The 25,646-nt window shown below is 38.6% G+C and overlaps 2 protein-coding genes across 2 annotated transcripts; one reads left to right on the top strand and one right to left on the bottom strand.

Moving 5' to 3' along the window:
* Positions 1 to 11,049: 11,049 nt before the first annotated feature.
* On the bottom strand, positions 11,050 to 21,586 carry fam221a (family with sequence similarity 221 member A). Its single transcript, XM_084739210.1, has 7 exons — positions 20,863 to 21,586; positions 16,405 to 16,603; positions 15,983 to 16,156; positions 15,669 to 15,859; positions 14,932 to 15,005; positions 14,175 to 14,307; positions 11,050 to 11,686 (listed from the first exon to the last, which is right to left on the bottom strand). Exons 2-7 carry the CDS (start codon positions 16,560 to 16,562, stop codon positions 11,574 to 11,576), a joined length of 843 nt encoding a protein of 280 aa, XP_084595336.1. The 5' UTR covers positions 16,563 to 16,603; positions 20,863 to 21,586; the 3' UTR covers positions 11,050 to 11,573.
* Positions 17,295 to 25,426, top strand: ccdc126 (coiled-coil domain containing 126). The gene is made up of 3 exons (XM_084739209.1): positions 17,295 to 17,657; positions 21,821 to 22,516; positions 23,691 to 25,426. The coding sequence occupies exons 2-3, from the start codon at positions 22,279 to 22,281 to the stop codon at positions 23,939 to 23,941; spliced, it is 489 nt and encodes a 162-aa protein (XP_084595335.1). The 5' UTR covers positions 17,295 to 17,657; positions 21,821 to 22,278; the 3' UTR covers positions 23,942 to 25,426.
* The last annotated feature ends 220 nt before the right edge of the window (positions 25,427 to 25,646 follow it).

The raw sequence follows: 25,646 nt of genomic DNA, 5'->3' as shown, positions 1-25,646 counted from the left end.
GTGAAACATGGTGGTGCAACATGGCGGCTCCTGTCAAAGAGCCACATTGTCTGTAGATATAAACACCTCATTTTAAGGTAAAGAAAAGATGGTTCTTATTTGCTGCTAATTATACACTAATGTAAACATACTTATATATATTATATTACACTCCTTTCACATTCTGCCAATAAATCTCTCTAAATCTTACACACCGGACCCTTAAAATATACGTGGAAAGTGAGTTAAAAATATGGAAACAACAAATAGCAATAAAAAGTAACAAAAAAAATCAATATAGAACCACGCTGGAAGCTGCTTTCATCAAGACAGTTTCTTTGGTTGTTTGAAGCTTGATTTTCTGTTAAGTTATCACTGCACATACAGTGGATTAGTCCATGCTTGGGGTGGTATCAGTCTCAGCCGGTACTCTGCTCATTAAATATTTACAACATGTTCTATAATTAAAATGTCTCTGACAACCAGGTCAGATTTTGGAAGAAATCTGCTGGATTTCTGTGCAGTAAAAAAAGAGGAAGAGGGCGCCGTTCTTCCCGCTCAAGAGGAGACAAATGGGAGCGTGACAGGGCAAATGGGGTTCAGGGGGAATATAGTCATTAATTTTGATCAACATCAGCACTAATAATATCAGTGCTATTAGAAAGATAGCTACCAATTGTCTCCAATACAGTACCGGTTGTTTACGCTAATTAGACAATTTAAAATATGCACAATCAATGTAACAATGATATACTGTATATTGCTGCTCTAAATGTAGTACCTTTAGGTCAGTGCTGTATATGAGAATTTCTTGCTTGGTTTGTCGCTGTCAGAAATCTTTTCTGTGGAGCACGAGCCCTTTAGAGAGCAAGCTGTTTAAATGCAAATTTGTTTTCCCCTCCACTCATCAGCCTCCTGGTTTGGACAATAAGTTCTCTCCCAAGATTTGTTGAGATGAACAGGCCTGTAATTTTCGGCTGCTGTGAATCACACTTTTCAAATTTACAGTGAGTACAACTGTAAAAAAGAAATACTGACAAGGAGGCTGCCTGTACGTATCGTCTCTGTCTCTATGAGGTGGTTGTATGCAAACGGACCAGGAGGACGAATGAAAAAAGGCTAAATCTTGCACCGCTTTGGTGCTTTCTTGGCTATTACACCACTTTTACACACACGTCTGACATCTAAATTGCTGCTTTTAACTACACTATTGTGCTATGGTGACAATCTGTTACTTCTGGTAAGCAAGCACTACTATTACTTATAGAACATCGGCAGTCCCTCGGCTGCGTGGGCTGCAGCTTGAAACTGAAGGTGATTCGAGTAAAAGGGTCCTGATATTAGGTTCATATTGGAGGCTTAAAGGTCCAGTGTGTCAGATTTATGGAGCAGAATATGGCAAAAATGGAATATAATATTCATAAATACATTTTAATTAGTGTATAATCACCTGAAAGTAAAAACTGTTGTGTTTTTGTTACATTTGAATGAGCTGTTTACATGCACAGAGGATGTGTGTCCTCTTCGGCTGAGACTGCCATATTGGACTGCCATGTTTCTATAGTAGTGCAGAATGCACAAACCAAACACTAGCTGTAGATACGGTCTGTCATGGTTTACGTGTTTCATGGCCATTGTAGGTTCTACTATACACTTGGAAGGGGAGATTAAGATGAGGTGTTCGCAATACAGTATGAAGGTGGTTTACTTGTTTTTGGCCTGGCTCCTGGTTCCCCTGGACTGACTGAGCAAAAAAAAAAACCCCATGGCTATAAGCGCTAACAGTAGTTAGCTACTTAAGTAACAAATAAATCTATCTTCCCATCGGGAAACTTTCTAAATGACCTTGGTATTGTAGTGCCTGTCGGCTCAGAGGCTATGTTTGGTCCCGGTCTGGCCGTTGGTCCAATTGCCCGCTTACAGCTGCTAAGTTAGCAGAAATTCTGTAAGTCAAGTTAAATTGTGCTTTTATACAGTACGTTTATCAGTGAGGCGCGCCCCCCAGCCCATCACACCAGAATACCTTCATGTAGATAATGTTAATGACATATTATAAAGATGCAAACTAATTAATCGTAGCCTTAGCTTAGCACCACTAAAAGCTGAAGACGGACTCACAGGTGAATGTCATGATATTGTTGGTTGAAACTGGTTGGTTCTGGCTTATGCTTAAGCTTTTTTTTTTACAGAAGAAAAGCATGACTGGATTTTATATGATTTTTATATGAAAATAAAAATAAATTACATTTTTGAATTGTTTTCAGGATATATTGTTAAACAGCAGCACAATATAACAAGGGATGGGATCAACAAGGTTTAAAAAGGTATTTCCATTTCATGATGACTGTAATGGATGTTTGTCATAAAAATTATTATTACTGATTCAATATAATTTACATAAATGCCTTAACAATTGGTTTAATTTTTCTAAAACGGGTCTACCACCAAAGAAGTATCACTTCAGCTACTTCTCTGAGCCGTTAGCTATCAACACTTCAAAGAAGCATGTCCCCAAATTTCTCCTCTTTGTTCTGGCTTTGACATTAATTGACAGCCTTTGTAAGCAACTTGCTGAACCATATAACATGTCGGAGAACACAAGCTTTCGCTCCTCTTTCAGTTCAGAGCATGTACAAGACTGACAACTGCTCAATGAAGAAATAACTAGAAACGATGTCCTTTGTCGTTCTCTCACTTGCTCTATCACTCTAATTAAGCCGCTGCTTTCAGAGTCACCCTACCCAGTCCCAGTGTTTTAATTTACCTGTTTGTGCCTCTTCTCTCACTGTGTGAGTGTGAGTGTCTGTCTTTGTCTGGGTGTTTGTATAAATGTGTCTCTGCCACATCTGCTCCTAGGGTGAAAGCAGCGCAAACGTCATGTCAAGAGAAGCATCATATAAGGTCTTCTGACTGACAGATGAACAGAAGGTCAAGCTGTCAAGCTGGGACCGGTCGGTTCGGCTCAGGTGTGCAGGTCAGAGTCCTGAGCTTTGATATTAGGAAACCTGATGAAAGTTGTAACCGCATCAAAGGGCACTAAAGTTTAGTTTAATAACTGCTGTGACCTACGTGAGACCACAGTAGGCTGCATGTGTCATTGTTATGACTGGCTGGCTGTGTGTTTGTTGAAGCTCAAAGACATCAGATAGCCTAATAAACATAATTCAGATGATAATCAAGCTAATCAAGCAAAGTGTCGTACATCAGTTTGAGATGTTTTCGTTATGACAATACGAAAACAATACATTGACATTATCAGACTTAAAGAAACTGTTTAGCTTTATGTTTAAACATTCAACTGTCACATATGACAACACATATGACAACTGTCGTATGTGGTTGTTCATGACACTAGTTGTTATGTGACCATTACACCTGTGTCATGAATATTTTCTTTGAACTCAACTAAAGTGGAACATTTTGGACTTGCCAGAAGGATGAAATAACATTTTATCACACTGTCAAATGCTTCATGAATACTTTCCTGGACTTCAACTAAAGTGGAACCATTTGGACTTGACATAAAAATGCCATTAAATGTTATAAGGCGAGTTTGACGACAGAGTTCAGTTCTAAGTTGTTGTAGCTTACAGAGTTAGCTGATGAAATGATAGTGGTTAGCTTGTTTACTTGCTGCTAAAGTAGGTTAACCGCTGTCTGCTGTTATCTGTAGCTGGTGTTTGTTAGTTAGCTGTGGAGCTAGCCACCTAATTGACTGTTTTAGTGCTGGGGTGCCAGGAGCCAAACCCAGCAAGAAATCCACCTTTGTACTGTATTCCCTGTCAAACTGGTCACAGTCGGACACAGAACACAGGCTGTGTTTGGTACCAGTCCAGTTCCGATTTCCAGTTCAGTTTGACTCAGCTGCATGTTGACTACATTGGCATGATGGCGGAAAGTGCTAATGGAACCACTTTACTTGGGAATGGAGGTCAATGGAGTTATTCCTGACACCGTTATAAAAGTATTTGACAGTGTAATGAAACCTAATGACATGTTTTTGACAAGTCCAAAATGCACGACTTTATTTGAGGTCAAGACAAATATACATGACACATTTATAATGGTCTAATGATGGCCAGTGTCAAATCCAACCAGATATGACAGTTTAATGTCATGTTAAAATATAAATCTAAACTGTTTCTTTAAGTTTGATAATGTCAAGTTGTCATAACAAAGACATCCTAAACAACATCAAGTTTGCATTAAAGATTACAAAACTGACAAGTGACACTTAATGTTAACAGCCAAAATCATTCATAAAGAGTCCTTCATGTTCATGACAGGTGTCATGACATTATTATTATTATTATTATTATTATTATTATTATTATTATTATTATTATTATTATTATTATTATGCACATGCCTTCAAACCCCTTCAAAGTGTTACAGTGTAACTTTTTATTTATTTATTTTTGAATGACCTAATGAGTTGAGAACATTTCAAGATGATAACTTCCTCCAGCAAACAATAGCTGATTACTATGTATTACTACTATGTCAGCAGTAGTCAGCAAATTTACACAAAAACTGTTAAATTGCTGACTAGCCTTACAGGTTCTGGTGGGTGTTGTTTCTAAGTGTGCCAGTTCTGAATTAAATAGCAGACAAAAGTAATACAAAAACCAACCCTAAATAATTTAATAGGCTCTCATGTTTAGGGGTAAATTATTGTAATTAAATACAAGACACGCAGCACAGATAAAGAAGGACATCACAATGCCGAAATCACATCACCATTATGGTTTAATACTTTAATATGTCTGCCGAATACAATTTTGAAAGCACCTTTTCAGCCATTTAGCATGCTGTAGATCTGAGGATTAATGTGATAACCACTGGTGCAGCCAGGTTAAATATATTACCAGCATATTAGACACCATGCTAGATGCAGGATTTGCCGATGAAGAGCCTGTTAATGGAGGGCAAATGTATGATTTAAGCAGTCCAGCTAATGCATTAGAAAGCGCTTGAAAGCTCAAGTTCTCAAAAGTGTGCTGCATTCATGTAAGAATACATTTTTCCACATGGCTATCAATCAGCCACTGAGTGTGTCCAAATGCTTTAATTCCTATAATTCTGCAAATTAAAGGAATTTCTAGATTTAATGTCATTATTCAGGTAGCCAGTAAAAGGGTGCTTAATGCTGAATTTCTGTGAGCACAAGCAGTTGCATACATGGAAATACTTCCAAGGAGCACACTACACTCTTACACTGATGCAGCAACTATAGATACGTCTAATAACAAATGCAGTATTGTCATTATGAATAGTTCTAACTGGGGATTAATGTGTAAGTGATCGTTCACAATGACAAAACATATTCATGCTTAAATAACCAGCAATTGTATTGTACTGGGTTTAAGATTCTTTAAATTAAGACCAGGACAAAACGTAGGTTGAGTCTTGAGACTAAGGATAATCAATTTAGATTCATGGTCATCTTTTTGGCATTGACATAATAGTCAGGACACAAGGTTTAAAATGCATTTAAAGCAATAGTTTTGGGAAATATTCCTGTTTTCTTTTATGCAGAGCATTAAATGAAAAGATCAATACCACACTCATATCTATCTGTTAAATGTAAAGCTACAGCCAGCAGCTGGTTAGCTGGTTAGCATAAATATTGGAAACCGGTAACAGCTAGCTTGGATGTGTCTAAAGATAACAAAATCTGCCTAACAGCACCACTAAAGCTCAAAACATGTTATATGTTGCTCCATATGGGTTTGCTTCAACTTCTTTGGATCCAAGGCAAAGTCTGAATAAGTGAGACTACAAAAAAGTCCAGTCTTGATGGGTAAATGAAAGGTCTGTCTGGTTTTTGGCTGTTTTGTTGTTTGGGATCTTATGTTACTGTCTTTGTTTGACCCTCTTCTGAATACTAATAACATAATTACAGTTAGAGTGACAGATTTGAAGGCTTATTATGACATGGAAACCTTATGACACTTCGTTCAGTCAGTCCTTTACATGGATTGTCTGAAGTGAGGTTGTGTAATGTACTTATCCATAATCAGTGTTTTACCTACTGTGAATGGTTTTTGAGAATCTGAACCAACCCTTCAAAAAATAGAATTCACCTGATAACGCAAACAAACGAGGTACAACAACTACTTTACCTCATACGACCCCACTTCAAACTATCACTTTAACAATATGACAATTTATAAGCCCTTTACAATGCCTTATTGTTCAGTGGATACAGATAAAACTGCTCTTTACAAACAAAAATTAATGACACTAATTTCTTTCTGCCAAACATACAGTATGCCATGTATGCGTATGGTCATATGCACTCAATTAATGTGTGTATATGAGTGAGTGGGTGTGTGGGACTACATGTGTTTAAACACTTTTGTTAGTCAAACATTACTATTGATTTAACCCAGCTACACAACATCCCTCTCCGTTCGTTATCACTGTGCTTTGTGAAAAGGCAAAATCCATTTCTCACGATTCGCTCTCCATCCTCCTCCCCGAGTCTTTCGACACAGGAGGGGATCGAAGCAGAGCCTCTATGAAGTCCCTGCACTGTCAATTTCCCACTGTTTCCACCACAAAGGAGACGCAACAAGTACACGTTCAATGTGTCAAAGTCATACGTAGGATTGTGCTTCACTTTTAGGACATTGTGATGGGTTTTTTGTTCTTCTTAGAAACAGCACAAGCTGTATTTTGTTCGAGTAAGATCTGTCCTAAATAGAAAACAGGCTGATTCCTCTGATAATCAAGAGAGGATACTTGGGAGGAAGGAGAATAGCTTGAAACTGTGAAAATCTTTGTTGACGATGTTTGTTGATAGTTAGATAATAAGATTAGATTAGATAACAGTTCTTAATGAAAAGCTGATACTAAGTTTGGCTATCCCAGAAAGCTGTCGGAACTTAAGACATTTAGTGAATCAATACATGTCCATAAATATAAGTACATGAGAAGTGCATATTCACATTTGGAAATAGTATTTTTTACTTGTGGAATTAATCTTGTTTTATCTGCATGACCTCCAATTTACCTAATTATGGTAAAAATACACCCCCTGCGCCTCACACACCTGTAATGTCTACACAGACAGCATTGCTGTGCCCCATGGCAACATATTTTTTTTCACAGGGTGGCGAATGCATCGTCTACCCCACTTTGCCTCTAACTGGCTTTACCTTATATTCTTACCTAAAACCTACCTAATCACACTCCTCATGCGTAAACCTAGCCATGACACACCTAACCCAAATTAAACAAAGCAACAAAGACAATGAATCCTAGCAAATCAGAGTGAGAGTAGGGCGGGTCATGACTTTGCCATCCTGGGGAAAAGGAAATGCTTCTGCATCACACAAGGACTGGTCACGACGGCAGAGTGACCTGAGCATTAGTGTTGATGTAAATCCAATATTTACTGTCTTTTAGCTCTAGTTTAGGTCTCCACCAACCCCAAAGGGAAATATCTCTGTAGCTGTTAAATGCTAAACTAAATTCACTAGCTAAGCACTACATGTACAGTAGCCTCGACTACTTGTCCATTGGTGCATAGAATAGGTTTATCAAGATGTTTACTAAAGCTTCTTGCTGTGTCCGAAAGCAATACTGATCAGATGTGGTGAGAGTAGGGAGGGTCCAATCTGGAAAACCAAAACAATTAGCCATGAGACAATAAAATTCTGAGTAGAACCAAGGGGAACAGTGGAGAAGGGTGATAATTATCTCTATGAAGGAATAAAAGCAAACATTTTATGACAACCTTTTGATAACCATACAGACACAGAGAGAGCCGTCTGTCCATACACTGCATTCATTTTGTGTGTATCTCTGCATATTTTCTGAAAGCATATGGATACGGATCAAACAGAGCAGTACCACCAGTAGTCGTGGGGACAGTGTAGCTAATAATGAAGCGAGACACAACCACAGGACACAAGAAGGAAGATATAAAAAAAAAGTATTGCAAATGGCGTTGGTCGTCAGGTAGTGAAAAGACCACTGCCTTTTTCTCAAAGAGTTGCATTTCTTTTGTCAGAAACTTTTGACTCTTCTTCTTCTTCAGGGTAACTTGAGTGGTTCAGTAAAGTACAGTATACTACATTGTCTATTAAGTTGTTAACAGATGTTGTCCCTCTTTTTCCCATTTTAGAAATTCTATTTCAAGCTGTATTTTCTGTATCTGGTTGACAGTTTGAAGTGAATTGTCTCTAACTGCCACTCTGTTGTGTCTCTATGCCCCTGAGTTTTTTTGTTACCTCTCGCTCAGTCTGTGGGGAAATTAGGAGAGTGTGTTCTTCGTCTCCCCACACTGACTTGAGTGTGTGCTTACCGTAACTGTCACTTGGGTAATTAAGTGTTTCCTTGCGCAGTAATTGCCAATTTAATCTTGTGTGCTCGTCTCCTGATTTGCAGTGGCGGATCTGTCAGTCAAGCTGGGCGTGGTTTCCATGGGGATAAGGGAAGTGTAGTAGTCATTCAGTCCAACCAATGACCAAAGTAAATTACCTGGGGCCTCCTAAACAGGGGTTGCTATGGAGAGGCAATTACCCTAAACTGTAATTGTGCCACACTAATGTGGCAGGCCTTTACCTCTTAAATTAATTGGGTTTTTCTCTGTGAGGAAAAATGTCCAGGAGTAAGCAGTGGAAAGAGGTCAAATGTTTAAGGATGCCTTAATCTAGAATTGGCAAACAGGAAACATGATTGGTTTAGAGCGTGTATGCGGTCAAGGTACGTACACGTACTTAAAGGCATCGTTCACCCAAAAATGAAAACTCAGTCATTATCTACTCAACCTCATGCTGGCTGAAGGTCAGGTTCATTTTTTTAGTCCACAAAACACTGCTGGAGCTTCACGGGAAAACAGCGTTGCAGAATCTCCCAAACAATTGAAGCGAATGAACTCGTCTGGTGTAATCAAAGTCTCATAACGCCCTGACATGACATTCACTTGTGCACACACATTGTCACACCATACACACCCAGTTCAGTGTGCACGAGCATGTGAATGTGGCTCCAAGCTAAGGATCTACAGTGAAGATTTTAAGTCAACTTGGTATGTTGGGGCTTTAGCAGACTTGGATTACACCAGATGAGCATTTACATGAGCTTTTACATTTGAAAACTGGTCACCATTCACTTACACTGTTAGTGAGATTCTGCAACACTGTTTTCCTGTGAAACTCCAGCAATGTTTTGTGGACTAAAAAACTAAACCAAATCTTCAAGCGGCATGAGGGTGAGTAGATAATGACTGAGTTTTCATTTCCATGTGACCTATCCCTTTAATCTTGTGGCAACATGATACCATGGTCATCGTAGATACACACTGAATCTGAAGTGTCAGCTTTCAGATGGGATCCATTCCACTTGTTTCCTCTTCAGAACTCAGCTGCAGAGACCCAGGTGCGTCCATGTCAAGCTTCAGACGTAACCCTACTTCCTTTCCCTTAAGACCACCTGTTCAGCTCACTAACACACACAAACACACGCCGATTTCCCTCAGGTAATACTTATAACACAGGTGACTTGAGATGCACTGGCCAGCACCAGTGTAAGACGCTGATCCAGTTTGACTTACCATCCTCGCAGTGGAAACATCTGAGTGGGAGTGAATCCTCATTTAGATTCCCTTTAATTTTATTTCTCAGTTAAAAGTGGGCCGCCAATGGAGAAAACATGACCCGCTTCAATCTCCATTCAGTGTGTGGATTAAATAAACTCTCATCGCTGCTGATCTGCCGTGAGGAATGGGATTAATCAATCGGAGACAGTACATCTATCTGCAAATTAAAAAAGGCACTCATCACTGAACACGTAGCTCAATGGTTCTGGTGTTATTTTGGTGCCATGTTGAGGGGGTGTCTTTCTTTCAATAAGAGAACATCAATCGTACAAACATCAGATGCAGGAAGTGACCAGTTTATGGAGCGTGTATCAAGAGGGAACTATGAGGCATTGCTAGAAAATAGCAAAAGATAAAAGAAAATGTGCGTTGGTTAAGGTATTATATATATGACTGTGAGGAATTTTATAGTAGAGATGACTAGGTGTTCTTAGATATGGCTCACATGGCAGCCAAAAACAACACATACAAGACCACTTATCATGCTTTAGATGTAATAAAGCCACCATTATTCCAAATGTATTCACAAGCCAAATGGGTAGAGATATGCAAGGAATTAAAGAGAAGTCTTGCAGTCTGGCATGAGAAAAAAAATGACTTACATAGTAAAGGGTAAACTTGAAGATTTTTATTTTTATGTGAACACCTTTCTTACATGTTTCTGTGACTGGACAAGGATTGGTGCTACCGTTGTTACCCCAAGTTAATTTCTAATTTGTACCAAAGCCGGAGTAATGTATACTTCTTTCTACTTATGTTAATCTTTATGTATTTTTTCCATGCCTTAGTTATTTGCTTCCTACATTTAAAGAGCTCTGAGTTCGCTACACAACAGAAATGTTATTAACCACCCAGCCAAATTTGAATCATTAAAAAAAAAATTGCTCTTTGTAAATAAAATTATGTTTCAAAATCATGAAAAAATTAGTAGTTTTCTCTGTTCTGAAACACTAGGTTCATGTCCACTCTGCTGTCTCAGTGTCAAACACCACTACGACCTGAAACATGAACACTCCCGGCATGTTTGAGCCACCAGAGCCAGAGGGCGGTGACAGGATGTTTTTTTTTTTGCTTTTGTCTATGTCTGGTTCTTGGAAATCGAAGCGAGCTGAAGTGAACTGCTTTGCTGATTTGAACTGAGAGAATCGCTGACTGTCAGTAACTGACTGTCAGAGAAGGAGAGGGGAGGCAGTGTCGTTCACATGTTGGTTTGTGGGATTGGTATAGTGTTGTAGGACCATGGCTCCAGCATGTCAGTGAGCCATGTTTCAGGTCCAACCAAAAAAATCCTGAAAAATTCTGCCGGTCTAAGTCCAGAATTCAGTACTATATAGTCGTCAGTGTTTTCATGTTTTCAGCAACTATATTCTAACATGTATAATGTGTTCTGGTGAAAAACTCCCTTTTTCCTTTACACAGTGTTTAATGTTTGTTTAGCAACTTTTTTTTAACCAAGAATGTTGTGGTATTGGGGATGGGATTGTGTTTTTATTTATTTATTTATTTTATCAGTGTTTGTTCTGTTTATTCAAAATGAACAAAAAGCCAATAAATGCAGGATTGAAAAAATAATGTATTAAAATGTATTCAGGCTCAAAATGCGATTTGTTCAGGTTATGTCTTCAAAGTTAACAATAAACTATGTCAAATGTGAAGATCTGCATCATCATAGCAATGCTGCCAATGGCTCCCCACACGCAATTCTGATTGGATCAATATAATGTCAGTTAATTGTTCAGTTGTAACGTGGGATTTAATCACTACTGTTGCTGACAGCTGATTATACCACAGTGTCACGACACTAACAAAGACAGACCGTTCACTGAAAATGAAATAGATTAGCTGTAAAACAATATATTTTGGAAGCTTTGGACAAGATTAAATGTTATAAATCAGAATATATGTATAATTTATTTCATAAATCTGGATTGTCCAGTATTTATTGGATGATTTGACAGATGGACTCTGAGAAGAATACTGCATTTCAGTGTTTGTTGGTCTCTCTCTTACAGTGAGTAGAGCTAGATGTTCCAGTCGACATTCCTTTGATCCTTGACACTGAGCGTCTCTGCTGGCAGCCATCTTCTCTGTCTTGATCTGAAAAAGATGCAGCAGAGATTATGGAAATCACATGTGATGGGTACCAGCAGTGGATGTCGTGTGCCTCACAGGTACAGAGCTTATTTAAAGGGACACTTCGCCCCAAAATTAAAAATGCATTTTTTTCCTCACCTGTAGTGCTATTTATTTATTTTCTATCTAGATTTTTTTTTTTTCTTGATTGGTGGGAGCTGCTCAGTTTTAGAGATATCAGCTGTGGGGATGTCTGCCTGCTCTTGAGTATAATGGGAAAAAATTGACTTGGACTGTAGTGCCCAAAGCGCCAAATAATATATTGAAAAATTTGAAAAGCAGTGTCTCTTTCCAGAATTTGTGACCCTGTTATTCAAGATAATCCACAGACCTTGTTGTGAGCACTTTCATTTGGGAATTATTTTCTCTATGGTAAAATCTACCAGAACTACTTTCTTTCTGATATAAAGAAAAGCGGTTCCTCCATGACACTGCTGACAACAAAGGTCTGGATTATCTTGAGTAACTGGGTCATGATTTCTGGAAAGAGACACTGGTTTTGAATTTTTCAAAAATATTTTTGGTAGTCAAGTGCCATTTAGTTCCATTATATTGGAGAGAGGGCAGATATGATAAATAGCACTACAGGCCAGATGATAAATACATATTTTTTAATTTTGGTGTGAACTGTCCCTTTAAAATCAGTGTTGTATGCATGAACTATGCGAGAGATGTGGGGTCATATTAGGAGCCTAAGTCATGCCCGTTCCAGTGTGCCCCATGCGAGCTAACTATGGAAAAAATATGAACAGTAGCCTATGAGGAGACACAAATTATTTTTTGATTTAGTTTGAACCGTGCAACAAATTACACATAGGTTGTCTGTTAATTTAAGTTTTATGGAAAAAATTATATTTAAAAAACATTCTTAACTTTAGGATAAACATTAAGCTGTTCTGACTTTCACTTTTCCACCTATAGCAGTAACTAACTTACTAATTAGCTGGCTAACGGTAACTAACAACAACATTAGCTAACTTGTTTACAGATTTGATAGGCTATGAATTGATCTTTGGATTTCTCTCACCTTTCTCTAATACCTCTAACTCATTTATCAAGACGTTAAGTGCTAATTGTTAGTTTTGTATGTTTCAACATTTTTCAATGAGAAAAATCAGTGGTTACAAAGATGAGATGAGAAATAATTTAAGATGCATTTAGGATTTTCTAACCTGAGATAAGATAGGGTGAAGAAAGACAAGATAGGATTCCTAAAGTTAGTTAGGATTTGCTACTGTGATGGCAAATCTGGAAAAATAATTTCTCTTCCCAATTTAACTTAAGATTTAAGATAGGAAGTACACAGATGGTGTTAAAGATAAATGATATTTAATTCATAGAATGCATTAATCTGCAGTCATAATCATTGTCGTATATAAACTCAAAGATTCCTTGTTCCAGATTAAGGATAAAACCATATTTTAAGTGATAACCTCAATAGAGAACTTTGAGATTTCAAACTCTTTACTGTGTGTAAAGTTAATGCTAAATTGTAGTGTAATCAGTCAACAGCTTATTAAATCATACATAATTAACTACTCATAAATAGATTAAAAGATCAAATTAATGTTGCACGATCAATCATTAATTAAATTTCCATGGTTTTCAGAGGAGATGAAAATGATTCTCTGAAGCTGCAGAAGCCGTGATTTGTCTGATATAATTTGCAATCTAACTCGGCGTCGTTTTTCTTGATGCATTTCAGTGTTTGCAAACATCTCCATTACACTGTTGTCCTCACATGTGCACGTAAGCCTCATTAAAGGGATAGTTTGTATTATTTGATGTGGGGTTGTGTGAGGTATTGATAGTCAGAGTACACATTAAATAATCCAAACTATCCCTTTAACTTTGCATTTTTTTCTTTGTGTACTTCAATGTTTACAAAAATCTCCATTACACTGTTCTCCATATACGTGCATGTAAACTTCATACAGTTATGACGTATGTGCAACAAATGTAACCATCTCACGTACTGAATATTTCTCTCAGAGGAAGTTAATCTCGCAACAATATGAAAAGTGAAAATTCCTGCACCCCTCACAGCTCTCCTGCAAATATAGTCTGGATCAGACATCAACGTGGAGATGAAATCTAAGCTGTGTTTACTTTACACTTCTGACCTGAACAAATCTCTACTCTGCAGACTTCTGTATTCAGTGCTGATGCTGTGCTGCTCTTTGCTGCCCTCACATGCCTCTTTAAGGAACTTTCTTCACCTTCAGTGCAATGCTAACATTCACACTTCACCAAAACACAAACTCCATGAATCAAAGGATGTCTGAGCTAAACAAAATGACGTCTATTTGTTCTTGCTAGGAGCTGATGCTGCTCTACGTAATTCTACAAGCGCATGAAATACTTCTCGCAGAGCACATGTGCATACACATACACAAATTTAAAATGAATCCTTCTGCAGTTTTCCATCACAGACAAGAGATGAGGTGCTCACCTGAGCCACTTCCTTCCAACGCGAGGTAACCATCTATCAAGGAGCTGAACCCCGTCAGCCCCCCCATGGAAGCATAAGGGACATCCCTGCCTGTGGGCCGACCACGTGCCTCCCTCTCTAGCTTTGTCTCAACCTGCCAAAGAAAGATGTGATTTGAGTTCAAATTATGTGATGCGTGCAAAAGAGTTTCATTAGTTTTTATTTTTTATTTTGTTTTTAACCTTTGTTTTGGTTTCAGTTTAGTTTAAGTTCATTTCCAGAGTGGTATTGTCTATTTCATTTTACTTTATATTGTCTAAAAATCTTTAGTTTTCATTAAGTCTTTTATTAGTTTCAATATATTTTTTTTTTTAGCTTTTTTTAATAATATGGGGAAAATTTGTCAGGGACAAGATTTAAGAAGTTTAGAATAGGTATTACTATATAAACACAAGGCAAGTGACTCACCATCATGTAGACATCCCAGTCTCAATAAACATATACACTAATGCCTCCTCACGCTTGTTGTGTTCATGAATTTTAGCAAAAGACTAGAAAGACATTTCCTGTATATCTTTTATTTTAATTTTGTAAGTACGCAATATCATTTTAGTTAGGTTTCACTTTTTTCTAAAGTTAAGTTTTTATTTCTATTTCAATTAAGGAAAACCTTGGTGTGCAACTTTGTTTGTGGACAAATGGTAGCAATTTTATTCTACATCTATGTCTAGGAATAGTCTTTGTTTTAGACCTGTGTTTGATGTTTGAACTTACTCACCAGGGTCTGGTGTGCAGAGCTCGGCTGGCCACATCCACAGGTAAAAGGGCTCTGGAAACCAGGACAAGAACTGCCTGAAAAATTAATTCGGAAACGGGTTCATGAAAATCAGTGTGATTCCTGGCTCATCCATCTCCTGCCTGTAGTCTTGTCTGAAAATACAGAGGTTTTGGAATACTGTAAGACAGGACCATACATTTTCGAAAGTGATCCATAGTGCATTTCTGATAAATATAAAGGAAATCTTTATAGAACACTAACATCCAATGCAAGAACATGCATACTTATGGACAGGATGAGAAAACCCAACAATAACACAGTAAGGTCATACTTGAATATGTTTTGCTAGATTACATGACATGTATGTTACATTCCTAAGACAATGTATTTCATAGAGCATGGGAGCCTTTTATGTCTTATATTGGACTGGATACTTCTCCTGTTTTTACTACAGGGTTTATATAGTACAGATTTTTTTTTTGTTAAATTGTAGAACTACATTCTGTATTGCCTGTGTCTGTTTACTCTGTTGATATCTGTGTCTGTGAGCTGAGTTGTTTTGTTTTTTACTTTGTTTTTCTTCAGGCTGAGTTGCTCCTGAAAGTGTTTTGTGTTGTTTTGGGGAATCAATAACTATGTTGAAAAAAAACAAAAAACAAAACAAAACTACAAAAAAACAAAAAATATATATATAGTATATATTTTTTCCATCTGGGTTAGAAGGATGCCAGACTCACACTTTTTGCACAAGTGTCCAGTAGCTTCACTGTGATCCTGAGGCAAGTGTTTACAGCTGCAGCGGACAGGGTTTGGCCCAATCCGGGGTACATACTGGTAGGCAGGACAGTGACATCCTCTGACCTGGCACGGTAGGGCGAGGGGTCGCTCAGAGGGAACCACTTCAAAGTCAGTCTTATGTTGCCTGTACCTGGACAAAACAACATAACTCCCACATCTGTTTATTTTTGTATATGTATATTTATATGTATATATGTGGTGGAGTGTAAGGGGAAGGATGTCTCATTTAATTCATTATTGAGTAATGTACTACCTGTGTGTACAGAAGCATTGGGTTTCAGGGCCAATGAGTTTGCAGTCGATACCTCCTGGCACCCCAAAGCTCACATACAGCCTGTTTTTCATTCTTTGAGGGATCACCTTCCTCTTGTACTCCTCATATTGCTCTAGAGTGAACAGTTTTCCTCCATCATCATCACCGACAATCCTTGAAACGACAAACCACTGATTAAACCAGTAAAACCTCTTGCTGTCATGCCTACAATGAAGGGGTTATTGTATTATTTCAGCATTTGTATTATATTTAAGCTGTTACACCAGCTCCTCTGTGGTTGGCATTAACTTGGCTTTAGTTGTCACATGCTGGTGGCTTGCTTCCAAATGAAAACCCTCGAGAGATCAGCTGAAGTTAGGACACAGAGTCAGACAGACACACAGTTCAACGTTGATACTAACCTTCTGTACTCCCAGTAGTCATCCACTGCTTTCAACGCGGATTTATCCAGACATATCCTCTCCATTGTCAAAAAAAAAAAAAAAAGGACAGCTGAGGGGTTTTTGTCTTGCACTGCAAACAAGTAACCACTGTTTACCGCCAGCTTTGGGGTTGCCATGGAAATGGTTGTAGGTGTCCCTCTAATGGTTGTAAAGTGAACTGCAAACATAAACACATACTGTATATGTATGTACATCCATGTCAACACAACGTCAGTACCACCTTCTTACTACACAAAAGGGAGCACGCGGTGTAAACAAAAACATAACCTAATAAAGGGCAGAATATTTTTAAAACTAAAAAATAAAATAAATGAATAAAAATTAAATAGCTAAGTGTCTTTTCTAAGAAATTCAAGGCATCAATAATGTTCAGTAAATTTGTTTTTGGTGTTTTCTTTTTCATACATTTACATATGATTCAGCGATTTACAGTACAATACTCGTTATTGCATGGCACCAATAAGGATCTTAATATTTACATTTATAGTTAAATGAAGAATTTATATTCAGTTTTGGTTGTCCTCAGCTAAAGTAATATAATTTCTAGTAAAATAGTAAACTAAATTGTGTTAGCTAGCATCACAGATGTATGGCTAGCATGAACATTAGCAGATAGCTTAACACCCTGCACTGTTTCCACAAAGTTTACCGACGTTAGCTAATGTTTCTTTAGCGCTATATAAGTTGGTTTTCATGTTTAATTTAAAACAGAATAACTGCAGCTTAACCGTTTACTTACATGTAATTTTACTGGCTAACAGCTACACTTCTGTTATCTGTGTTTTTTTTCTCAAATTAAAAGCGAGCGGGCAGTATGACTACATTTCCCATAATGCTGTACCAATGACGCACGCAGTAGACGTTCAGGGGAACCATGACAGTCAGCACAATTGCATGCTTGGATTTTTAGCTACCGACTTTTGCTTTCGAGACCTTAGTGGATGAAGAAGCCGAAATGCGACCAGAGTGAACAGACACGTCTGCATGAAGCACGGCAGCTAACTTTTGCTCCGCAGCCAGCGGGCTGCTCGACGTATTTCCCCCCCCGCGACAGCAACGCCAGTTTGGGGTCGTCTGCCAAACAACAAGCATCATTTAGTGTCAGCCAGAGGTAGCAGCTGGACCTCTCAGTCGCCGCGTCCCTCTTGATTCTCTGGAGCCTGTTAATAACCGCTTCGACCTCCAGGTAGCTTCACCGACAACACACTGAGGTAAATCATCTCTATGTGATTTTTTGCATCTGCAGATTATATTGTGCGTTTTTGTTGACGGGTAAGTTTTAGCGTTCCTGAACGAACAATTCGAGCTAACAGGAGATGAGTTGGAAACAGCTTGAACTGAGCCTGAGCGGTTGCTAACAGTTATTTTAAAGCTTTGTTTTGTCTGTAAAAGTCATTATATTTAGTATCCGAAATTAGTTCATCATCGATTTGTCTGCAGCTGTTGACTAAGTGCTGGTTTGTTTACTTTTCAGGCGCAGTAAATATGTAACTTGACATTGTGTAATCACAATGACAAATTCAGCGAGTTTGCATGTGTGCTAAATAGTCTGAGGTTTGTTGCTAGTTGTACTGCATATGTTTATGTTGCTGGAGTATCATATCATGCGCGAAACCTAAGTCTTTCTAGCTCGTCTTATGACCCTACTCCACCCTCACATTATTGACATTTCAGCTTAGTTTATACCCTGCAGGTCAGCTGATAAAGTCAATTGCAGAGCCTACAAGCTGTTGGATCACAGGTGCCAGCTGTTGTAGTCAACATGCAACCGCTAGATTAGGTGTTCTGACTGATACCGTGTGCCTTATCACGTTCAATCATCCCATTAGGTACACTATATTTAAACTGTCCTCTAAACAAGTGGAACATTCATTGTCAAAAGCCATGGTCTAAATAGTGTGCCTTTCCACTAAACAATGGTCAGACCTGGTGTTGAATACACTGACATGACAGAGTCTGGATACCAAAACTCCTCTGGCTTGACATCAAGTGTCATGGCTCTGATTAAATAAAGATGGATATAACCTGATGATATGGAAGGCACAGAAGATGATCTATCTTATCTGTCTCTGCCCTGGGTTACATCTGTTAACATGGCACCTCCACCGCAGAAAGTTTTAACTACACCTGAAATATTATCTGTACTTGTGCATAAGATGCCTGTGTATGGGGTGCAAAATTAACTTTTTTGTCCATCAGCCAAAATGGCTGGTAAATGTTCAGATTTTACCAGCCACTCTTTACCACACACACCTTTTTATTGTCTGGTGGTGACTGAAGCAAATCTAACACGCACTTACGCATTTTAGCAGCATTTGGCTGGTGCAATATTTTTTTAATATAGAGCACTTCAGTGAACTATTGAAATGGAAGATAATGAGACTTCTATGTAGAACCTGACCAGTACTGGATTTTTGGGGTCAAGGCCAATAAAGATATCACGGATTTATCAGTATTCCAGTAATCTCTCAAATGTGGTTATTAAGCAGTTGTGACAAAGATATGTAAATGGAGGTAGGGTATTTTATGGTTAGGTAATAAACTTTATTGTCCAAATGGACATCATTGAAAGAGTAAAACTTTTACTGGTAATTTTTATAATTATAAATAAGTTTAACCAAAATATCAATATATTAAACTTTAATTAAGAAAAAGGAACAAATATATCTAGAAAATGTTGCCAACCAATAACAAAAACAATCTGCTTGGTGTAAAAATAAAAAGTGCATTTCGAACAATATATACCCAGATACAGATAAAGCTGTGTTAGACCAATCAAATCAAACGACCGATAAATCTGTCTGGCTTAGGGCTGGCCAGTGTTGCTGGAGAATTTATCACAAATAAATGTTTCATTTCAATCTGTCCATAATTATTAATATTTTTAATGACCTATGAAATAATAGGACAAGGAGAAAAATATTTAATTTTCAGTTTGTTTTGAATTTAACCACTTTACTTATGTGTGCCACTCGTAGCATGCTCCATTATCAAGGGATAATAGGCTCTTTATAAGCCAGGAGCATTTTCATTATATGCTTTCACTGCGGTTTGTATTTAAACCATTTAAATGAAACTATTGAACAATTTTGTTGTTGCTGTTCATAAAGTAGCTATTGCAGATGTTGCTATTGTTTTATCTCCCAGGCCTAGTCTGGCTCTGAATAAAAAATATAATTTGATATGGACTTTGAGGATTTTACATATTTCAAGTTCAAAAAGTGATGCTAAAAAACATTTTCTCAGCTTCTTATTAAGACTAGAAGGTAGAAGTTGCAAGACCAAGAGTGGGTGGTTACACCTTCCTCTGTGTAGTTTCAGCTGTTACTTTCAGGACTCCTGCATTTCACTTTTTCCCCTCTAGTTCTTGCCTGTTGACACACAGTAGCCCCCAGGTCATAGGAAGGACATGTTTGTGTGGATAGGGACTGGGAAGCATCGCTAAACGGGTTATGTTACCTTTTCCTTTCATAATTAATTCCCTCAGTCACTGTCCCCTCTCTGACCTCGATAAGTAGTGACACTCCCACACCCAAGAGAGCAAGCAGAGAATGAACTTGGTGACAAAACTGTTGAAACTGAGAAATGATCGCCTAATTTGCCCCGCATGTGCACAGTACACTCACAGGCTATTTGTCAGTGAAATAACCTTTGTGGAGGTGGGGATTAGAGAATGAATGAATGCCCTCTACCTCCTTCTGCTGCTGCTGTGCCTCTATCTGGAACTACAAAGTGGGTCCCATGAAATCTAAACTGGTAATCAGGTTTCTGGGCTAAGAGAGCTTGAAAAACATTTGTTGATGAGGGTGGCTATTGTGCACCATGACCCAGAGCCTGTCTTTAATAATAGTTTAATAGTCGAGGAAACCACTTTGATATAGCCACCACCCAATAATGATGAGGTGGATTTTGTTCTTCATCCAGCACTTGCAGTAGTGTTTGTGAGTCTGTTGGAAAATCTTGCATTCATCCACCCAGAAGTCCTCACAGTCATTATGAGTCAAAAGCAGAAAGCTCAAGTTTCTGAGCCCAGTATAAATTTACATAGAAGGGCTACAGGATTTTCCCCCTTTAGGTGTTTTTGTTATACAGTTGGGTTGAAAATTTTGTTCCTTTTCCTTGACAAAAATTGAACAGGTTAATCAATAATTGTTATGCTCCTGGTCTAGGGGAACCCCAGACATAACATCATTTGTAGCTCCCCCATTCCTAAGAAAGGCCAGCAGCACAAGTAAGCAAAGTAGTGTTTTTTGTTTGTTTTGTTTTCCGTTAGGTAGCAGTACCCAAATCAACAAACAAAACTTTTTAAATGAACCCTAAGCTTCTCTGAAAGACAACAAAATGTTAATAAATGACAAATGTCTAAAGAACAGATATTATTAAACTTTTCCCAGCATGACTTCGTACTCTACTTACAGAAGGCTCTCAAGACACAAACTACATGCTGGCTCTTTGTTTGAAGTAGAAGACCGATAGGAGACGAGTGCCATCAGCTGGAGGTTTAAATAGGCTGCCCTCATCCGTCTGTCCAGTCACAAGGCAGCAATCAAGTCGAGTGGACAAATCACAAGACCCCACCTGTTCAGAATTACACACAAACTCACACAAGGGAGGAGAGAGAAAGAGAGACATCACACACACATTATTGTGGAGGGAAGGATCTGCAGCAAATGAAAATTAATAAAATACAAAATGCGTGTCTTTTTGTCAGTTCAGGTTTTATTTAGACAATTCTAGAGGCGCATTAGTTATATGAAAGTTTAATTCATGAAGCTCAAACAATTTAAACCAACAGTCGTGAAACAATAAGGCTTCTGCTTAAAACAGCTGCTCCTCTCTGCCTGTTGACCAAACCCAGTGTATCCCTTTTGATTGTACAGAACGTAAAAAATAACACCAAATATCCACTCATTTGGAGGTCAGTGATTTGCCTTTGATCACAATTTTGTGCACAATGTGCTCATGTTGTGCTAATGTTTTGCAAAGGTCATACATCATTACATGGTTTCATTTTCATGCAATGACGACACCCTATCAAGTCATCTTCTCCTTGTGATCATTTTGTTTGAAGTCTTGAAAATACCAAGCAAACAAAAATTTGAATGCAAATGTAAATGGCGGACTGCCTGCTGCACCAGTATTTTTTGGGGGACTTTTTGAGCATTTATTCAATAGTACAGATGAAGATATGACAGGAAAGGGGGAGAAAGAGTGTGGGAGTATGACATGCAGCAAAAGGTCACAGGTTGGAGTTGGAACGTAAGCATCATAAAATAATCTGTTGAAGGTGACAGTAATAAATGTTTCTCTTGTGTTTCTTTCATTTTGTCAACTTTATCTTTTTTGTCTTTCCCTACATATTTCTCCATCACAGGCAACCATGTCGACGGACCTCCTGCCTGAACGTCCAGTCTACACTGGTGATTTGGAGCTAGACATCTTACAACTGAAGCACCTTTGCAAAAACCCCTGACTGCTGATGTTTACGGGCGTGAACTTCCTTCTGTTTCCGTTTCCTGGCCTCTGCTGTTGCTCAACACTTTCTCGCCTCCTCTTAGGAGGGGCAAAATGCTTTAGTGGTTAAAGACGCTTCTTCGGCTGTATGGGTATCGGGCAAACACATGTCCTGGTGGAGTTGAGCGCCCGGTCTGTGTTTGCATTGTAGTGGACTTTAACCTTTGACTTCTCTGGGGATACAGACAGCAGAAAAGAGAAATTCTCTGCTGGAATCAACAAAGAATCGCTCTATCAAATTACTGGTACATCCACATCCAAAAAGAGCCTCAGACCGGGCCGCTCCAGCTCCCCCTCCCCTTTGCCACCCACAGTACCATGCTGGGCGCACTCCTGCGGAGGAACATGTCCCAGAAGCTGAGTGTGCTGCTGCTGGTATTCGGCCTTGTGTGGGGACTTATGCTGCTGCGCTACACTGTGCAGCAGCCTCGCCATCAGAGCAGCGCCGAGCTACGGGAGCAGATCCTGGAGCTCAGCCGGCGATATGTTAAGGTCTTGACAGAGGAGAACCAGAATGCACCAGGTGGTCCGCAGGGAACCTCCATGGCTGGTTATGGTAAGCATTTAAGAAGTCAGGAATTCTGCTCAGTACATGGACTTACTTACTTACTACTTACTACTCTCTTCCCTGTATAGATAATTACAACCCTGACTCCAAAATAGTTGAGATTATGTATAGAACATGAATAAAAACAGAAATCAATGATTTGCAAATCCTCTTTGATCCATATTCAGTTGAATTCAGTAAAAAGATGATTGTTTTTTGTAAATATACACTCATTCTAAATTTGATAAAATTTGATGCAAAAGGTTCCAATAAAGTTGTGGGACTGCGGCACAAAAGAGGTAAACAGGTTGATTGGGAACAGATGAGTAGTTTCATGACTGGGTATGAAAGGGTCATCCTCAAAAGGCTCAAGTGTTCACAAGCAAGGATGGGACTACTAATAAAGGATGACGTTCACCACTTTGTGAAAAACTGCAGTGGGCAAATAGTCCAACAGTTCGAGACAAATGAGGTCGGCTGAAAACCAGCATTGAATGCCCATGACCTTTGACCCCTCAGGCAGCACTGCACATTGTATAAAATATATTACTACTACATGGGCTTGGGAACACTTAGGAAAATTGTTGTCAGTTAACAAAGTTTGTCGCTGCATGTAGAAATGCAAATTGAGACTGAAAGTGAAAGCCATATGTGACGCCCGCCGACTTGCCTGATCTTATCTGAGATGGACTGATGGAAAGTGGAAAAGTGTGCTGTTGTTCGACGAGTGCACGTTTCAAATTATTTTTGGAAATTATCACTGTTGTGTCCTCCGAGCTAAAAAAGAAAAAAGGTTGTTCCAGTTTGTTACTTGTCTCCCATTGAAAATGTGCATTGCATTATGAAGCGCAAAATACAACAATGGAGACCCTGGACTGTTGAACATCAAGTTGAACAACAAGCGAGATTAGGAAAGAATTTCTCTTTCAGAACTTCAATTATTAGTGTTCTATATTTCCAACTTCTTTGGAACATGTTGCAGGCATCTAATTCAGAATGAGTGCATATATAGGTCAAAAAGGATTTGCAAATCATTTCATTCTGTTTTTATTCACGTTTTACTCAGCATCCCAACTTGTTTGGAATTGAGGTAGTACTTTCCTGCTCCTGTTAGTTGTGAAAAAGAATACTGAAGCATTCATTTGTATTTGCTTGTCCCTCCTTCTCCTCTCCTTGCACACAGCTGATCTGAAGAGGACTATAGCTGTGCTACTAGACGACATCCTGACACGGCTGGTCAAACTGGAGGGGAAAATCGAGCTGGTGGTCAATGCCTCCTCCACTAACACCTCCCACACAGCAGGGGGCGTCCTCGCCTCTGCTCCTGCTGCTTTACCGAAATCTTCAAAGCAGGAGACTCCCGGCAACCACCCAGGGACATCACGCCTTCACCCACATGTCCCCAATAGGCCTCGGCCACATCAAGGAGCATAGTCTCGATAGATTTATTGATTTTTATTTTTTTAATTTCTAGCACATCACACTTTTCCAGCATTTATCACTGATGTAACAACATCAGACAAGAGAAAAGCAATAGTGAGACATATGGACATCCAGAAACTTAAAATGTGGGATGCGTCTCAGAAATGTTCAGCCTAGTCAGAGGGAAGAAGGGTGACTTCTTTATGCTCTGTCTTATCATATGCTGATATTTATTTATTTTTTACCAAGACTATTCAGCACATGTTTTTATATTTGCATTGCTGATTTTATTTGGCTTAAATTTTAGCAATTTTTTTTTTAATGCCATCTGAATCTTGTGACTGTTAAAGCAAATAGAGGTGTAAACACTCTTGGAATTGAACCTGAGTCTCACACGCTATCATAAAAAAGGCTTCAAATGCTCCCCTATCTGCATTGTAAACTATTTTACAATACTGCTTCAACATATCAACATGCTGAACAAAACTGTAGTAGTTAGTTAGGACAGCTTATATAGCGGTGTAGCTGATAGCTACATTTCAGTTTTTGCTGGTTCAGTCGCTAAATACTATTACTGAAGAAGATTCTACCTTTAGCGTACACACATAGTTTTAAGGATTATTAAACTGTATAGTTCACCTGTAAGAGATAATCCAAAGAATGTTATTTGTACTCCATCTGAATGGAGTATAAACGTCTATCACAATTGCTGCAAGACAGTGTGAAGTTTATGCAGAATATGATGGGATGATGCCTGTTTGCCACTGAAAACATGAGCGTTTGTAGTCTTTTTCCCAGTTGAAATGCAATGGTTCCCTTGCTTGGTGTTGAGAAATGTTTTAGTTTGGGTGTTGAACAGAGTGAATGTACTGTGTAGTTGGCCTTTAGCCCTGTACTGCTGTTACAATGACTGACATACTGCTTACACATGTTCAGGGTTCATGTTGCACTGTGAGATTTTCTAAAAATACTGGGCTCATCCAACTTTGACTTTATAGATATTTTAGGGGAGGGTCGGTGTCATGCTCTGGAGTATTCATTCTTCCAGCCTTTCTGCTGGTCCTGAGTGTGGTTTCCCTGCCCTGCCCAAAGGAGAAGAAGATCTTTAATTTGCTCATCATGATGCTCATTAACATGATGACTGTGCAGTGAGAAAGACGGGCAATACTGGAATTGTATGACACAAAGTCATGGGGAGATATACTAACATATGAGGCAAAACATTGCTTCATTGTGTTGCACAGACATTAAAAACCCAGCTGTATAAGAAGGCCACTAGATGGAATTATCAGACTGTCAATTGACTGTCTACACTGAGTGATGCCATAAATGTACTTTGCTTCATAATGCGAAAGTATTAAAAATGGCGAGACGGTCAGCTGCTGTGAGATAGCTTTACTAATAAAGTGACCTCATGGATTAATGGTTCTAGATCAATTTTATATCAGATCCTCCACTTAATCCCTACACATTAAATGTGATCAAGAAAACATACCATTCAAGAGACCTTATTTTGACAGCATGTGTTTATCAAGACAAATTTATTTTCTTCTATTCAAATATTCAGGCAGTAGTATCCAAAGATTTCCGTATGCATAAATGGATGTATGAAGATGAGTTTATGATTAATTCGAGTTTTACTGTCCCTATTACAAAACCCTAAGGCAGGGGTTCTTAAGCATTTAACCCCCCACCCCTTAAAAAAAACAGTAACAAT

The sequence above is a fragment of the Lutjanus erythropterus genome, chromosome 16, assembly GCF_056507025.1.
Source record: "Lutjanus erythropterus isolate fLutEry1 chromosome 16, fLutEry1.hap2, whole genome shotgun sequence".
Taxonomy (NCBI): domain Eukaryota; kingdom Metazoa; phylum Chordata; class Actinopteri; order Lutjaniformes; family Lutjanidae; genus Lutjanus; species Lutjanus erythropterus.
This window is presented reverse-complemented; position numbering and strand designations above follow the sequence as displayed.

Excerpts from the sequence above, each read along its gene's own strand:
- fam221a (XM_084739210.1), bottom strand. The coding sequence starts at position 16,562 with ATGGCAACCCCAAAGCTGGCGGTAAACAGTGGTTACTTGTTTGCAGTG. Across the intron at positions 16,157-16,404 it reads GACTACTGGGAGTACAGAAG|GATTGTCGGTGATGATGATG; the intron begins GTTAGTATCAAC and ends TGTCGTTTCAAG. Across the intron at positions 11,687-14,174 it reads GTTGGAAGGAAGTGGCTCAG|ATCAAGACAGAGAAGATGGC; the intron begins GTGAGCACCTCA and ends CATCTTTTTCAG.
- ccdc126 (XM_084739209.1), top strand. The coding sequence starts at position 22,279 with ATGCTGGGCGCACTCCTGCGGAGGAACATGTCCCAGAAGCTGAGTGTG. Across the intron at positions 22,517-23,690 it reads AACCTCCATGGCTGGTTATG|CTGATCTGAAGAGGACTATA; the intron begins GTAAGCATTTAA and ends CCTTGCACACAG.